Source organism: Marmota flaviventris, chromosome 17, assembly GCF_047511675.1.
Source record: "Marmota flaviventris isolate mMarFla1 chromosome 17, mMarFla1.hap1, whole genome shotgun sequence".
NCBI lineage: Eukaryota > Metazoa > Chordata > Mammalia > Rodentia > Sciuridae > Marmota > Marmota flaviventris.
Window position 1 is genome coordinate 36,892,766 of NC_092514.1, and position 16,304 is coordinate 36,909,069.

Below are 16,304 nucleotides of genomic sequence, written 5' to 3' on the forward strand. Positions count from 1 at the left end.
GGTCTCACTAAATTACCCAGGCTGGCCTCACACTTATGATTCTCTTAGCTCAGCCTACCAAATACCTGGTATTTTAACTGTATGCCACCATGCCCTGTGAGGCATGCAATTTTTTTTTTTTTTTTGAGAGAGAGAGAGAGAGAGTGTTTAATGTTTATTTTTTAGTTTTTTCGGCAGACACAGCATCTTTGTTTGTATGTGGTGCTGAGGATCGAACCCGGGCCACATGCATGCCAGGTGAGCACGCTACCGCTTGAGCCACATCCCCAGCCCAAGGCATGCAAATTCTTAACCTGCTGTTCTACTCTCAATCACCTCAATGGTGGTCTGACAGGTTGTTAGAGGTTGGCTTGGGTTTCAGATGAAACGTTGTGGGTACTCTCTTTAGCTTGTGTGGCTGATGAAGCCATGGCTAGCAGGAGGACTGTATGACTGGCTTAGGAGCTATAGGGATGGGGAGGGAAGTGGAACTGGTCTTCTGGTCAAAGCTTGGGGAGTTACACAGATTGGTGGCTGAAAATAATGGTTTATTACTAGTTGAAGATGTTTTTGTTTGTTTTGGACTTTATAAGTACATTTTATATGAAAACATGCTGAGCTGATGAAAGAGGAATTTAATTTCAGCTCCATTTAAAGGGAATATGAACAAATGAAGCCATCTTGCCCTAGAGGTAGAGTCCACAGAAATACCTAGCCTGGAAGCCCAAGGCACCCTTTTGAGAATTAAATAATGATGACAGTCAAGGTTCCAAATATCAGATCCAGAGGCAATGATGACTGTAGTTGTTAAGGATTATCCAGTCTCTTTTTAAAATTTACTATTTATTTATTTTGGTACTAGGGATTGAACTTAGGGTGCTTTACCACTGAACTACATCCCCTGTTCTTTTTATTTATTGATATTTTTTTAGTTGTCAATGGATCTTTATTTACTTATATGCAGTGCTGAGAATCGAACCCAGTGACTCACACATGCTAGGCAAGTGCTCTACCACTGAGTTACAACCCCAGCACTCTTTCTAGTTTTTGAGACAGGGTCTCACTAATTACTCAGGCTGACTTTGAATTTGTGATCCTTCTGCCTCAGTGTCCCAAATAGGTGAGATTATGGCATGAACCACTGTGCCTGGCTGAGCAACATCTTATGTCTTTAGTTTTGTGGAATGATGGTCAAGAGTGAGGGTTCTGGACATAAACAGTTTGGATTAGAATCCTAGCTCCATTACTGACCTTATGCAAGTCACTTAACATCTATGAAATGGGGTAATTAATAATAGTCTTTGTCTCACAGGGTTGATGTGAGGATTGAACAAATTACATTAACATATTGCCTGGCACACAGTAAGCACTCAAGCATTATTATCATAATTTACCTTTGTGTACTGGTGTCCATCCTTTTTTTTTTTTTGAACCTAATGGCACTTAACCCCAGCCCGTTTTCTGTATTTCAGTTAGAGACAGGATCTCTAAGCAACTAAGTTGCTTAGTGCCTTGCTTTTGCTAAGGCTGACTTTGAACTTGCTATACTCCTGTCTCAGCCTCAGGAGCTGCTGGGATTACACACGTGTACCACCGCACCCAGCTGGTGTCCATTCTTATTCAAGATTCACTGAGTGAACTGCTACTCTATGCTAGACACAGTGATAGACATCTCAGTTACTAAGATAAATCATGTATCATCCCTGCCCCCACAAACTTCCAGAAAGGGAGAAAGAAAACCACTTGCTGCTATGACACAGAGGGTTTTTTTGGTGATGGGTATTGAGCTAGGGCCTCACAAATGCTAAGTGTGTGCTTTACTACTGAGCTACATCTCCTTGCCACAGAGGTGCTTAAGTTGAATAGGATTGTGTACTTGGATGAGAAAAAATTTACATCTTCATACTAATCTCTAACTGAAATTTAGTATTTCCTTCAACTACTAATGTGAAAGGGAACTCATAGTAGTGTTTAACAGTGTTTGTGACTTTGTTACCAAGAGAAATAACAGATATTTTCATATCACATTACAGTTCTCTCAGGTATCTCAAAATATTATTTATCCTTATCACTACTTTGCAGATTTGATAGTTATCAGACTGACCTGCTCCTAGCTCATATTACTACTTTCATAAAGAAACACTCATAGTATTACATCACAACTTTAGTTTGTACTATTTTGGTAACAATATTTTATTGTAATTGGTTTTCTTCATAATCTAATAAACTTTACATTTATGTACTTTTTAAAGAGGGGCCTATAGGTGTCAGTAGACTGCCAAAGGGGTCCAGGCACACACACAAAAAAAATCTTTAAAATTCCAGTTCTGAACTCTATATGAAGCAAAGTATGGGTACTAGTGAAAGTGAGAGAAGTATAGATGGAAGAGTACAAAGAGATGACTATCTGGTCAGAGAAGATAGTGACCCTCAGTTTTAAAATCAATTTCAGAACAGTTAGCCTATGGTACTTTACTAAGGATTTTCTAATTACAAAAGAGCATAGAAATTAGAGTTAGAAAACCTGGGTTCAGATCACAGCTCTGACAGTGAACAACAAGCAAGTCATTTAATCTCTGGAAGCCTGCTTTATCAACTATAAAAATGGAACTAATGCTGGCTTTATAGGATCATTGTGAAAAAGTGAGATAATATGGACAAAAACACACTGACAAATATTAAAATGATTGCTATTCTTTCCTTAAACACATATTTTGTCATGTGCTAGAAAATATAAAAGAAAGGAATAATGGTCTTTGCTTTTTAGGAATTAAGATTTCAATTCCAGACATAATATAAAAATAAACATGAGACCCCTAGAAACAATTTAAACTCAATATGTGTAGAGGAATTAAACATATACATGTTATGGACAGACATCAGAAATCTCAAAAAACAGTTGTTGTCCCTAATTCAGAAATAAACACAAAACAAGTAAGCTAGACACAGAAGAGGCCAACCCTGAGATGGCCTGCAAATGTTTTACCTATCTGATTAAGAAGATAGTAACAGGGCTGGGGTGTACCTCAGTGGTAGAGTATCTGCCCAGTCTGTACAAGGTCCTGGATTCAATTCCCAGCAACTCACACACAGAAATCTAAGATTTCTCAACTAGTTCTAATTTATCTGAGGTAATAAGATTTTTTTCCCCAGTATTTTACATACTAGATAAAGGAGAATTCAAATGTGAGGATTTCTTACTATGCCTCTCTCCCAGCATAGTTAGCTTTGATTTTCATGACCAGTGCAGGTTAACTAACATGTACAGACCCTGCAGAGGCCCACATACCCAAAGCTAACAATGTTGTTCTTTAAACGTTATTTATTTAGAACATTCTAAACCCCTTAAGTCCATTTCTCTGTTCATCAGAGATTTATGATAATTTATCCTTTGGTTTTTTTTCTTTGACTGTATGTGCTCCTCTATTCCATTTTTCCTCAAAGAATGGAAGAACCCTGGTCAAATGATGGAATGGGCATTTTGCCAGTTATAGCTATAGTTAGTTAATAACAAATTAGTATTCTGGTTTATAACTTGATATTTTGTGATTTGCTTAGTGTAATTTAATGCTTCAAAATTGACTGAATTGATGAAACCTCATTTCCTAACTCCATAAAGCTGAAGATGAGGACTTTACTAAGATCTAAATACCCACAAGTCTCTGTGGGATGTCATTAGTCAGAGATGGCTTACTTCAGAAATCAAACAAACAAACACACAAACAAACAAAAAAACCCCCATTTTTGTAGAGGGAAAATTTAAAACACAGAACACAGAGAATATATAACAAGAAAGCATGCTGAATTCTTTTTGTCTAAACATAAAATACAGGGAAGCTGACCTTAAAGATTAGCAACAGGTATACCTATTTTCAGGTAAGATGTACAGCTAATTTCAGATGTGTTACTGAGATGCCAAATTTTACATTAAATCCATCATTTGTAGAACTTGTTTTCTGAAGAAACAAAATATTTTGATTAAAATCGGTACTTTAGATATTTAAATAACCATTCCAAAGACGGCTAGTTTTGTAAACAGTTTTGCAGTTAGAGAGAACCCCAAAATAGACGTTTGGAAAAAAAAAAAACGCAAGAAGAGAATGAAATGGTTCTGTTTGTAGATCGGGATTTTTGAAGATTATGTTTCATTTCGACGTAATGTAAGATAACAGGATTTGAGTTTGGAAAAACATCCTAGGAGATCATTTTGTCCAATCACAAAGTCAAAGCTTTCAGAGCATTAGCTCCCAGACCAACCTGTACCACAAGACTGAATCGGGCCTATGCATCGATCTTTTCAAGCAAGACCCGCAAGACACCGGATTCCCTCTCGTTTTTTTTTTTTTTTTTTTTTAAGCGCAAAATGAATGGATTGTCAAAAGGAGTGTCCGTCCTGCTAGGTTCGCCTGGATCAGGGGTGGCGGGGGAGGATCGAAGATTGCTCCCGTCGTGCGGAGGAGCCACGACCTCTCTGGCTAACAACCCTGAAACCTCACGACATCTACAAAATTAGTTTTCCTCGTTCCTCTCAGACATCCCTTGCCACCTTATAAATCGCTCCCTTTGGCGGAGCCCAGTGGCGCCCGACAACAGCTGCCGCCGCAAGCCGGGGGCTGAGGTGGGATTCGGTCAAGGGTGCCCTGGGGCACGTGGTGGCGAGGGGACAGGGGACGCGATCCCCGCCCCAGGGGCCCTTCCAGCTGGGAAGCGACCCCCCACACACACACTTGGTGGGCACACCAAGCCCCAGGCAGGCCGGGTCCTGAGACACTAGAAACTCGATTCGCCAAGGATCTCAGTTCACTTAATAGGCCCCTCACCCCCAGTTCCTTAGACGCCCGCCTCTCTCCAGGGGTTCCGTACCCCCCTGGGGGCGGCGACTGACGACGCTCAGAAGGCGAGAAACGGCTCCCTAAGCCGCTCGCTGGGTCTCTCTCTCCCCACAATGCACCGGGGCCAGCAGGAAGGCCGCTCCGACCCTAATTTTCCCGCGAATTCAGTTCAAAGAGGCGGCCGGGCCCGCGATCGGCAACGCGCACGGGCCAACCAAGCCGCGCCTCCGCGAGAAGCGCCTCCGCGTGACTGACGGGGGAATCCGCGGGCCAACAGGCTGGGCGGCCCGGCGGCGCGCGCTCCCGATGGCCAATCGGAGCGCCGGGAGGGGAAGTGGGCGGAGCGAGGCCAGGGTAGGGTGAGCGGCCTCCGAAGCGGAGCGGGGCTCAGAGGAGACACTTTTTTTTTTTCCTCCCTCCTTCCCTCCTCTCCTCCTCCCTTCCCTTCCCCTCTCCTCCCCTCTCTCCTCCTTCCCCCCTCGGTCCGCCGGAGCCTGCTGGGGCGAGCGGTTGGTATTGCAGGCGCTCACTCTCCGGGGCCGCCCGGCGGGTAGCTGGCGGGGGGAGGAGGCAGGAACCGCGATGGCGCCTCAGAAGCACGGCGGTGGGGGAGGGGGCGGCTCGGGGCCCAGCGCGGGGTCCGGGGGAGGCGGCTTCGGGGGTTCGGCGGCGGTGGCGGCGGCGACGGCTTCGGGCGGCAAATCCGGCGGCGGGGGCTGTGGAGGCGGCGGCAGTTACTCGGCCGCCTCCTCGTCTTCCGCGGCTGCAGCGGCGGGGGCCGCGGTGTTACCGGTGAAGAAGCCGAAAATGGAGCACGTCCAGGCTGACCACGAGCTTTTCCTCCAGGCCTTTGAGAGTGAGTGTGTGCGAGGCTTTGAGGGCAGGGAGACGCACTCTTGCGGCACCGGGGGCTCGGGACTCTCGGCCGGGCCCCATCCTCTCCGCGAGTGCACTTGGTTTGGGAGTGGAGGGAGGCTTCGCGGGGGATGTCCCCACGCCAGGGATTGCGGCTCCCCGGGACCCCAAGTCCTGGGCCTTTGGTGGAGGTGGGAGCGAGGTCCGGGTTGGGTTCTTGACTCCCCCACGGTCCGCGGGGGCCCCTCGTTAAGGGCAGGCTTTTGAGATGAGGTTGCACAGTTGGACTGAAGGTGCAGGGAGATCCCAGGACGAGTACTTGTTTTCTTTTATGCCTTTCGTACTCCAGAAGTACCGGGGTTTCGATTGTAGGTTTCGAGGGGGGCAAGAGTCAGCCTGGGAAGGGATGAATGCTGTGAGGCCGGCGAAATTGTCATGGGTCCGAAATACCTGGGCACTAACTTGTGCTTCATCTTAACATGGCACCTTTTGATGCTTTAAGTCTTTCGAAATATATCCGCCCATTTTATGGACACGTAAACTGAGACAGGTAGTAGGCCAGCATCCTCTCTTGGAGAGGACCTCGGAGCCCTGTCTTAACTTCCCGAACCTTAAGTCAGTTTCTGCTTTTTAAAGGACTGTTTGGAGGGCGAAAACTAGGACTGACTTAGGTGGAAACGGGAGCAAGGTGTCTGGAAACAAACAATAGGATTTATAAACAATATCATGACTATAAACAGTTGTAACTGTTCTTTAATGTTTGTTATATCCTGATTTTTTGCTTTTGTGTGGACATTATAATTTGGGCAATCTTAAACAGCTAAGTATCTTACAGAAACTGGAATAAACTCAGCTCTACCGCTGAATGTCTTTATTTACAATCTTACCGTGGCATATGTTAAGGGCATGGTATCAGCTGTGCTTGGAAAGACATATTACATTGTTTAATACCCCTCCTTCATTCTCTCTCATTAGTGCTTCATGAAATTCTAATTGGAATTTAATACTTGAAATTTCAGTTTTTACTGAAACGAATGTGAACCTGCTTCAGAGAGATTTCACGTTATTCCTTTGCTTAATATACTTTAAAAAATCTGGGACGTCTGATTAGAAATAGGATGGAGAACTGAAGGACAGACATGACAATAAACGTACTTATTTGTACTTCTTCTAAAATATCTTCTTTTAGTTTAACTTGAAACTAAAACGAACTGAAGAACAAGTGGAAATTTTTAAAGTTCTTTCTAAATCTTATGAAAAATCCTCCAAGAAAGTTTTAACTATTTGCTTTCTGATGCATCTACCTGGGAGAAATCAACTGTCATTAAGAACTAGATCTGGTCACCAAACAACTTGATTCTTTTCAACATTGGTCTTAGTTTCTGGGAAGTTTAAATGCTTTAGTGCAATTATTAATACAGTTACATTTAGTTTATTTTGATGTTTTTTAAAGAAATGTGATACTAATGAATCATTAATACAAGGTGGTATATGTCTTTATTTTTTTAACTTTAATCCAAGTCCTTTATAACAAATTTTAATTAATTTTAAACATTAAAAAGACTTTGGGACTCTTATCAGTTGCACAGAAATATGTGTTGGTGGCAGTATTTACATGTTGAGATAATATTTACATTAAGCAAAACAAATAAAAATTAAACAGGTTAAAAATACTCGGTGAATTTTAATTACATGTAATGTCTTAGACTTCAGTATTGACTGATTTTCATCATATCTATTTTGGGATGTCTGGAAAATCATTTTATTCCATTTTAGCTGGTTACTATATGAAATTTTTAAACGGCCAATTAAAAAGTGAAATTTTCATTTTGTTTGGCAACAATAAATATTTATTTTGTTGAATATAGCTACCTTATGTCAGCTGCTTTTTGGAAAGAGATGGGTTACACATAGTAAAATTAGCTAATTAAATGACTACAACTATTTGGTTCTTCACAATAACAGTAACCACCTCAGAAAGGTTTAAGAACAAGATTATGGAGAGCCTTGAGTTTAAAATAAATGGTGAATTTTGTGAATGTGCCATAGATTGAATGTCTTTTGATATTATTGTGCATACTTATTTCCTTGATTTAAATAATTAGTACATGGTTTTCATGCCAGGTGATTGGATTCTATTGGTTATAACATGGGCTGGGTTGATAGTTTCCTTAAAAATTAGTAAATTTAGATAATGTTTGGATTTTTGTTTTCTGTTACCTAGAACCAACACAGATCTATAGATTTCTTCGAACTCGAAATCTCATAGCAGTAAGTAGTCAATGAAATTCATCAATATTATTTCATTTTTATAATTTCATTTGTATTGTATTTTAATATTTTTAAAACTTTTTTTATAGCCAATATTTTTGCACAGAACTCTTACTTACATGTCTCATCGAAACTCCAGAACAAACATCAAAAGGTACATTTTATGAATCTTATTTCAAGCTGATCAAACCATCTGAAAGTTTTGTCTTAAAGTACTGTTTCTAATTACAGGTTAAATATGAAAACTGAAGTGAAATAGTGGTTAGTTGAATTGGGTGCAAAGTAATTTTTAATAGTATTATTTTTGGAATCCTAATTTATTTCAGTTTTTTCCTAGTAGAAATGATTTAGTAGTAAAGTGAATGAGGTGATTTTTATTGACTCGTATTTTCACTAGTTATTTTCAGATTTGGTAAAAGTCCAGGATTTAAATACTTACTAAAGGGCTTACTATCTTTGAGACATAAAATATAATGTTTAATTTTTTTTTTTAATATTCTTTAGTTGTCAATGGGTCTTTATTTTACTTATTTATATGTGGTGTTGAGAATCGAACCCAGTTCCTCACCCATGCTAGGCAAGCACTCTACCACTGAGCCAAACCCCAGCCCAAAGGGTTTTTTAAAAAATCTTATTTATTTATTTTTTTGGTGGAGTTCTTTTTTGGAACTGGGGGTCCAACCCGGGGCTTTGCGAATGCAAGGCAGATGCTTTGCCACTGAGCTATATCCCAGCCCTTAATTTTTAAAAAATATTTCTTAATCTTTCTGTCTTATAGTGGAGTCAGGAGATGTGGTATGGTACACAGCTTATTTTTGGCATTTAACATTTATGACTTAGCCACATGTAATCATGGAATGTGTTTCTTGTCCTATGTGCAAGATTATATTTATTGAGTATATCAAGTTAACAAGTTAAATTTAAAAGAAAACTATCAAACATTTAGTATGTTATAGTCTTAAAACCATTAAGCTATTTCAATAGACTTTGAAACTCCCTAGGAGACTCCTAGTTACTAAATAGGCATCACATTTATATAGCAAGATCTAGTTTTATAGATTTATTAAAGTATATTTTAAAGAATTGACATTAAAATAATTTGTCTTTTAACAGTCTAAGGTGAGAGACAGAAAGAGAAAACATTGTGTTCAGAAGGTGAAAATTGCTAAGGATCCAAATAAGTAGGAAGGGTGTGATGAAGTAGGTAACAGAACCTGTCTACTCTGTTGATTAATGCCAGGGTACAGGACTAGATAGTAAATATTTTAGGTTTTTTGTGGCCAGGAGGCAAAATCAAGGATATTATGCAGGTGCTTAATATAAACAACAGCACCCCCCCCCAAAAAAAAAAATCCCCAGTTCTTTTACTGATGAAATTCAATATTACAATACAACAATACAAAGTAAAATATTTTGTAACAAGCCTACAAGTAAGAAATGTAGAATTCTTTTGAGATAACATTTTGCTTAATTGGGGTTCAGAGTTAAGTGTTCTCTGTCATCAGATCAGTTGCCAGTGTTTTTTCTGTTAAAATTATTCTTGGGGGCTGGGGTTGTAGCTCAGTGGTAGAGTACTTGCCTAGCACGTGTGAGGCACTGAATTTCATCCTCAGCATTCATAAAAATAAATAAATAGAATAAATGTATTGTGTCCATCTACAACTTAAAAAAAAATCATTCTTAGTTTGTGGATTAAACTGTGGAGTCAGCCATAGTTTGCTGACCCTTGATTCATTTCATAGAACTAAGAAAATTTGATTAAGTTAACCTTTTTCTTTCACTAAGTTATTTTAAAATTTTTATTCTTTGGGACCAGGGATTGAATCCTTGGGCTTTTTACCACCATGCCACATCCCCAGTCCTTTTTATTTTTTATTTTGAGTCAGGATATCATTAGGTTGCTTACAGCTTTGCAAGTTGCTGAGTCTGGCTTTGAACCTGCAATACTGCCTCAGTTTCCTGGGCTGCTGGGATTACAGGGATGTGCTACCATGCCTGGCTAAATTATTTTTAATATGGATTGTCAGTTGAGTTATTAAGATATTGCCTAATTTTAATTTTAAAAGTCATTAAGTTCTTAAAGAATAAGTGTATTAATCCATAAATGGATTACAAGTACACATTTAAAATCTTACCTTTTTCTTCCTTTGTGGTACTGGGGATCGAACCCATGGCCTTGCACATACTAGGCAAGCATTGTTCCATTGAGCTACATCCCCAGCCCTTTTTGTTTTGAGACAGGGTCCTGCTAAGTTTTTAGCCCGGGCTGGCCTCAAACTTTCCAGTCTTCCTACCTCAGCCTCTCAAGTAGCTGGGATTACAGCAGTGTGCCACCGTGCCAAGTTTTTCATTTTCTTATCATGTTTGTTTATTAGACTGTCTCATTTTGGAATATATTGTGTCCAGTAGATGGATAGTTTAAAAAACTTGGTAGTATAAACTGATTTTCTTAATTATTGCCATTTAGATTTTAAAATATTTGCGGTTTGGGGATTTTTAAGCAATTTTCTAGCCAAAAAACAAAACAAAAAAACATTTATTCTTTCTTTATTATTGGTGCTGGAAATTGAATTCAGGAGCACTTTATCACTGAGCTGCATCCCAACTCTTATATTTTGAGACAAGATCCTGCTAAATTGCCTCTGCTAACCTTGAACTTCTAATCTTCTGCCTCACTGCATGCACTGTTGTGTTTGCCTAGCCTAGAAACATCGAACTCTCCTTTATTTCCATTAAGAAATGAATAGACATTGGTTAAACTCTCTTATTATATACCTGACTTTATATATTGGACTTTAAGAGTAATTTGTGTGTGTGTGTGTGTGTGTGTGTGTGTGTGTGTGTGTGTAAGGGTACTGGGGGTTAAATAAAGGAGTGTTTAACCCCTGAGCCACATCCCCAGTACTTTTAATTTTTTAATCTTTATTTTATTTATTTGTTTTTATGTGGTGCTGAGGATCAAACCCAGGGCCTCGGATGCTGGGCAAGCGCTTTACTCTGAGCCACAATCCCAGCCCAGTTCTTTTTATTTTTTGAAACATGGTTTTGCTAAGTTGCTGAGGCTGGTTTTGAATTTGTAATCCTCCTGCCTCAGCCTCCCTTCACTGGAATTACAGGTGTGTGCTACCATGCCCAGTTTTAAGAGTAATTTGTAGCAAATTGTAGGCCAACCCTTTGTATCTTCAGATGAATACTATTGTCTCTTCAAAGTAGTTGGTGACTTTGGGGGGCTGGGGATGTATGTAGCTCTATGGTAGAATGCTTGGATAGCATGTGTGAGGCCCTGGTTTCAGTCCCTAGCATAACAAACAAAAAGCATTAGTGACTTTTAAAGGTAGCAGATTTAGCAATAATTGTGGTCTTTTCACAAATTATTTTTGGAACTCCTTTTTACTATAACACCATATATATGTACATATGTGTATGTGTGTGTATGTATGTATATATATATATATATACACACACATACACACACGTATATAATTTTTTTTTTTTTTTTTTTTTGGTTGGGACTTTGTGTGTGCTAGGCAAATATGTTATACCACTGAGCTACATCTTCAGCCCAGTATCTGTTATTGGAACAAGCATGTTATTCCCTTGGAAGTCATACTGTCAGTTGTAATTTTATCCTTGGTATATCGGTAAAACTCATTTCATATTTTAGTCTTAATACTTTACAGAGGTATTCAAATTCTATAGGCTAACACTATTCTGATGCAGTAGAACTTAAGGTAAGGAGAAAGGCTTTGAATCCATTTTATTAGATTTTATGTAAACTACTTCTGAACCCTCCCAAGAAAATTTTCAGAAATTTCTTGAATTTTTAAATGTTCTCCTTTTTGATGACCTTTTGATAACCATTTCCCTTATTAAAGCTGAGCTACAGTAGCATTGCCTTTCTAAAGAACAGAAATACCTTGGTGTTCGGGGAGGAACTGCTTTTCTATAGTTGTTCATGTGGTTTGTTTTTTCTTAAGAAGGTAGGGTTGCCTTTATGATTGTATCTGTTTCAAGTGGTTGTTACTATTCAGTTCTCTTATTCATTTCTTCTGTATAAAACTTCATAATGTTGGGAGAGATGAACCTTGGGACTTAGTCTTACCTTTATTAAAGACAGAATTTCTTTTTTTAAATAATTAGTCTATTTTATTATTAGTTACTGTTGTTAATCTCTTACTGAGTGTAATTTACAAGTTAAACTTTATTACAGTTATGAAAAACATAATAGGAAAAAAACAGTATAATCAGTCTCCAAATCCATGGAGTCCATATACACATGATGGGCATCTGTGGAGTCAACCAACTGCAAGACAGAATTTCTTAATCATTACATAAACATATTATACCTAAAAATTTCCAGGGCTGGGGTTGTGGCTCAGAGGTAGAGCGCTCACCTATCATATGTGAGGCACTGGTCACCACATAAAAATAAAGATATTGTATCCACCTATAACTGAAAAATAAATATTAAAAAAAATTTCCAGTAACTTTAAACCCTCCTTAATAATAACTTTTCAGCATTTATATTGAACTGTTTTTGTAGCTTGCCTAGAACAGTTCATTTTTCTTCTTCTCTCATCTGTGGAGATTAAAAAATGAATTGCCATCATTCATAAAGCATTTCTTGCTAGACTATTGGGTTAAACTTCAAAATTGAAGTTTTTTAGTTACTCTAAACAGAGAAGTTTTTTTTAAAAAAAGGTCTTTTGTTTAAATAGAGACTTCTCAATCACTGGAATATAGACTATCAGTACTGCTGTTCCAATGTTTTATTGTAATATATTTACATTATTTTATATTAACATTTCTCTACTAATAATTTTCATTATAGTAATTGAATACAGTAGTTGTTTTGAGGTCTAGGGTTGTAACTCAGTGGTAGAGCACAGTCCCTAGTCCTGCCAAAAAAAAAAAAAAAGTGACAATAGCTGTTTTTGAGTAATGAGCCTGGCCTCAGTTTCTCTTATCTGCATTCAAGCATTATAATGTCATAAGTAAATTTTGAGTACAGTAAAATTTCAAGTCCCAAATTTGAAGAGAACACATAAAAGGGTATAAAGAGAAATATTTGGGGTTGAGAATGTAGCTCAGTGACAAAGCACTTGACTAGCACACACTGGACCCTGGGTTTGATTCCTAGCACTGCAAAAAATAAAATTGCATAGGATTTCAGTGTGGCCTAGCCTGAAATTCACTTAAGAAAAGAGAAACATTTCTTTACAATTAACAAATTATATGTGGATAAAGTTTTTCACCTCTATCTCTAGGAGATACCATAATCTACCTTGAGAAGTAAAATGAGATTTGTTTTACAACCCATTCAATCTTTAATTGCTTTGGGAGATTTTACTTCAGTTTCTGTTTTGTGAAAAAATTACTTTTTTCTCGTAAAAGTATCAAAGATAATAAGCAATTTTATCATTTGATGGATATGTCCTCTAATTTCAAATTTTTACATGACTTTTAAAAAACTGTCTCTTTAGTATGACATTATTCAACTGTAACCTTTGAGGATGTTTTATAAACTTTGGTATACGTTATAGAATATCCATTTTTATGTGATGCTGCTAGTTCTTTTTTGTTGGGTTGCTTTAAAGAAGTATGGTACAGATGCTTCAAAATACACATAATTTGCCTTTGTTTCACCTAGTTTAATAGATAATTTGAATACCTACCAAGAATAGGGCACTATGCCGAACACTACTTACTTGAAGAGAGGCAATCACTGCCCTTCAGGAGCTTATAATCTATATGGAAAAATAAAATATTTACACAGATTTCACAGGTAGGAGACTGTGTCAAAAGAAATATAAATCAAATGCCATGGTAAGGAGAAATCACTCATTTGGGAATAATTACAAAAGATTTTATGACAAAGCATGTCTGCTGTGTTGCAACATACACGTTTTAATAGTATTCATTGTTACAGCGAACCCTTCATAATTTATCTAGGTAAAAATAATCAAAATCAGATTTCCATCTAGCCTGTTATAGTGAAAATAAAGTGTAATTTGTTTGTTCTTTCCCAGTTGAGAAGTGATTATTTTGTTTATCTGTTTCTTCCAGGAAGACATTTAAAGTTGATGATATGTTATCAAAAGTAGAGAAAATGAAAGGAGAGCAAGAATCTCATAGGTAAGATAACTTATTAGTTTATATTAAGTGATGTATTTGAGGAAAGAGGAAAACCTAATAGTGATCATTTCCCTAGTGATCACCTCAGTTCTATTAGGATTTGGAAGGAACCTTAGAGGTCAGTTGGCCCAAATTCAACCAAACTCAGGAATTAATTTTTGTAGTGACCCTGAAAAGAGAATTCTTAAGCCTTAGCTTGAATATCTACAATGTGTAGGAACTCACTATTTGTAAGGCCGTTGTGTTTGTTATTGTTTATTGCCAACTTGTGCCATTTTCGATAAAAATCTGTAATTTCTGCAGTTCATCTCACCTGAGGGAGTGGAGAATCACATTTCTGTGCTAGGTACTTCACAGTGTCACATCTCTTCTAAATAATCATCTTCATATTCTATCCTTTCCTTTCTCTTATTTAAATATCATGCGAAATATAATTTTATGACCCTTTTGACAGAACCTACTTATTGTACACTTTCAAATGTATAACTAGAACTAATTGCTTAATATTCTTTATTATTATGTTGGGGATTGAATCAGGGGTACTCTATCATTGAGCTACAACCCAGCCCTTTTTAGTTTTATTTTTAGACAGAGTCTCACTAAATTACCCAGGCTGTCCTTGAACTTGGGATATTCCTGCCTTTATCTTTCAAGTAATGGGAATTATAGGTGTGCTAATCCCAGATGTGTAATCTCAAGTAGCTGGGATTACACATCTGGGTAATCCTTTATATTCTGATTAGTTTATTATCTCCTTACTCTAGATAATATGCATTTTTAAATTCTGTTTTTATCTTTGACATTCAAACTAACAAGTGAATATTCTTCTAAAGAGAAACAGGAACTTATATGGTGGTTATTCATTCATTGACTGCTTTTAGAGAGAATGAAGAACTAGAAAATATGGATCTCCCCCCCACCCCCCCAGTTCTTGAACCCAGGGCATTGTGTCATAGGCAAGTGCTCTACCACTGAGCCACATTCCCAAGTCCTTTTCAAAAAACAGAGTTAGGAAATTGTTACAATGTATTTTTCTTTTTCTCTTTAATCCATTTTACAATTTTGATAAGATATATGCTTAACAGTGCTGCATTTGTTTTCTTATTGTTTTAGTGACTGATGAAAGATTTCATTTTTCTTTGTAGTTGGCTTATATCTTGAGTTGGCTGTTGAATTAGTTGATTATGTTATTTAAATTATAAAAACAACAGTGTTTTTTGTTTTATATCTTGTATTCTTATAGGATTGAAGTGTAATTTGTACTTCAATATGTAGGTAAATTCTGACTTGCAAATAAGGTATGGCGGTCAACTCTGGAAGCTTAAATCTTTACCTAGTCTATGTACTTTTTTTGTGGGCATTGGTGTGTGTGTGTGGGGGGAATGGGAGTTTAACACAGGAGGCACTTCACCACTGAGCTACATCCCCTGGCCCTTTTATTTTTTATTTTGAGACGCTCTCACTAAAGTGCTTAGGACCTTGCTAAATGGCTGAGGTTGGCCTTGAACTTGCAATCCTCCTGCCTCAGTTTCCCAAATCCCTGGGGTTGTAGGTATGTGCCCTTGCGCCTGGCTCTATGTACTCTTTAAAATAGAACTGAAAATATTGCCGGTGCCTTGCACACTTACCTTTTGCTTGAATTGCTATTCCAGATGCTTGGTTGGTTGTCTACCCTGGGGCTAGGTCTTGGGATGCTCAGGGTCTTTTTTGTGGAATCCAGAGCCTTTGTGCAGTCTGAGCATGTGCTTTACCACTTAGCTATATCCCCAGCCTCCTCAGGGCCTTTTTTTTACTTAGAGCCTGATCTGACCCTCCCGCTTCTTTTCTTGACCACCTAAGTATAAAGTGTCCTCTAGACCTTTCAGGTTTCAAATGAGAATGACGAGTGAGCCAATAATAATAATAAGAAAACTAGACTCTCTTCTTAATTTTCCCTATTAAAATTCTAGTTCATCACTGCTAAACTATTATTATCTCATTGTCATTGTCTTTGATAAATATTACAGAGCTTCCCTAAGAATGTGTGTTATGAGGGAGATAATACCGGTCAGTTCTTTGTACATAATTATTCTTCCAATAACTTTTGTTCTTTTTGACCCCGTGGGTTCAACGTAAAGAACAAATCTAAGGATTACATTAAAATTCCTACTTATAATTTGGAAGACAAAATTTTCAGTCTTTAGGATCTAGCTGTTCCAGTGAGAGATTTTTATGAATGTCTCAGTCTTGCTC

At 38.0% G+C, this 16,304-nt stretch overlaps 1 protein-coding gene across 2 annotated transcripts in view; it reads left to right on the top strand.

Moving 5' to 3' along the window:
• The first annotated feature begins 5,164 nt into the window (after positions 1 to 5,164).
• The window catches only part of Suz12 (SUZ12 polycomb repressive complex 2 subunit), a 48,452-nt gene continuing 37,312 nt past the window's right edge, over positions 5,165 to 16,304 (top strand). Inside the window, exons 1-4 of one of the 2 annotated variants that reach the window (XM_027924186.2) lie at positions 5,165 to 5,667; positions 7,891 to 7,937; positions 8,027 to 8,091; positions 14,004 to 14,072. In XM_027924186.2, the coding sequence (XP_027779987.2) occupies positions 5,394 to 5,667; positions 7,891 to 7,937; positions 8,027 to 8,091; positions 14,004 to 14,072 (455 nt within the window). In that variant the 5' untranslated portion in view covers positions 5,165 to 5,393. The remainder of the gene's footprint in view (positions 5,668 to 7,890; positions 7,938 to 8,026; positions 8,092 to 14,003; positions 14,073 to 16,304) is intronic. The other variant, XM_027924187.2, reaches the window with a different exon arrangement.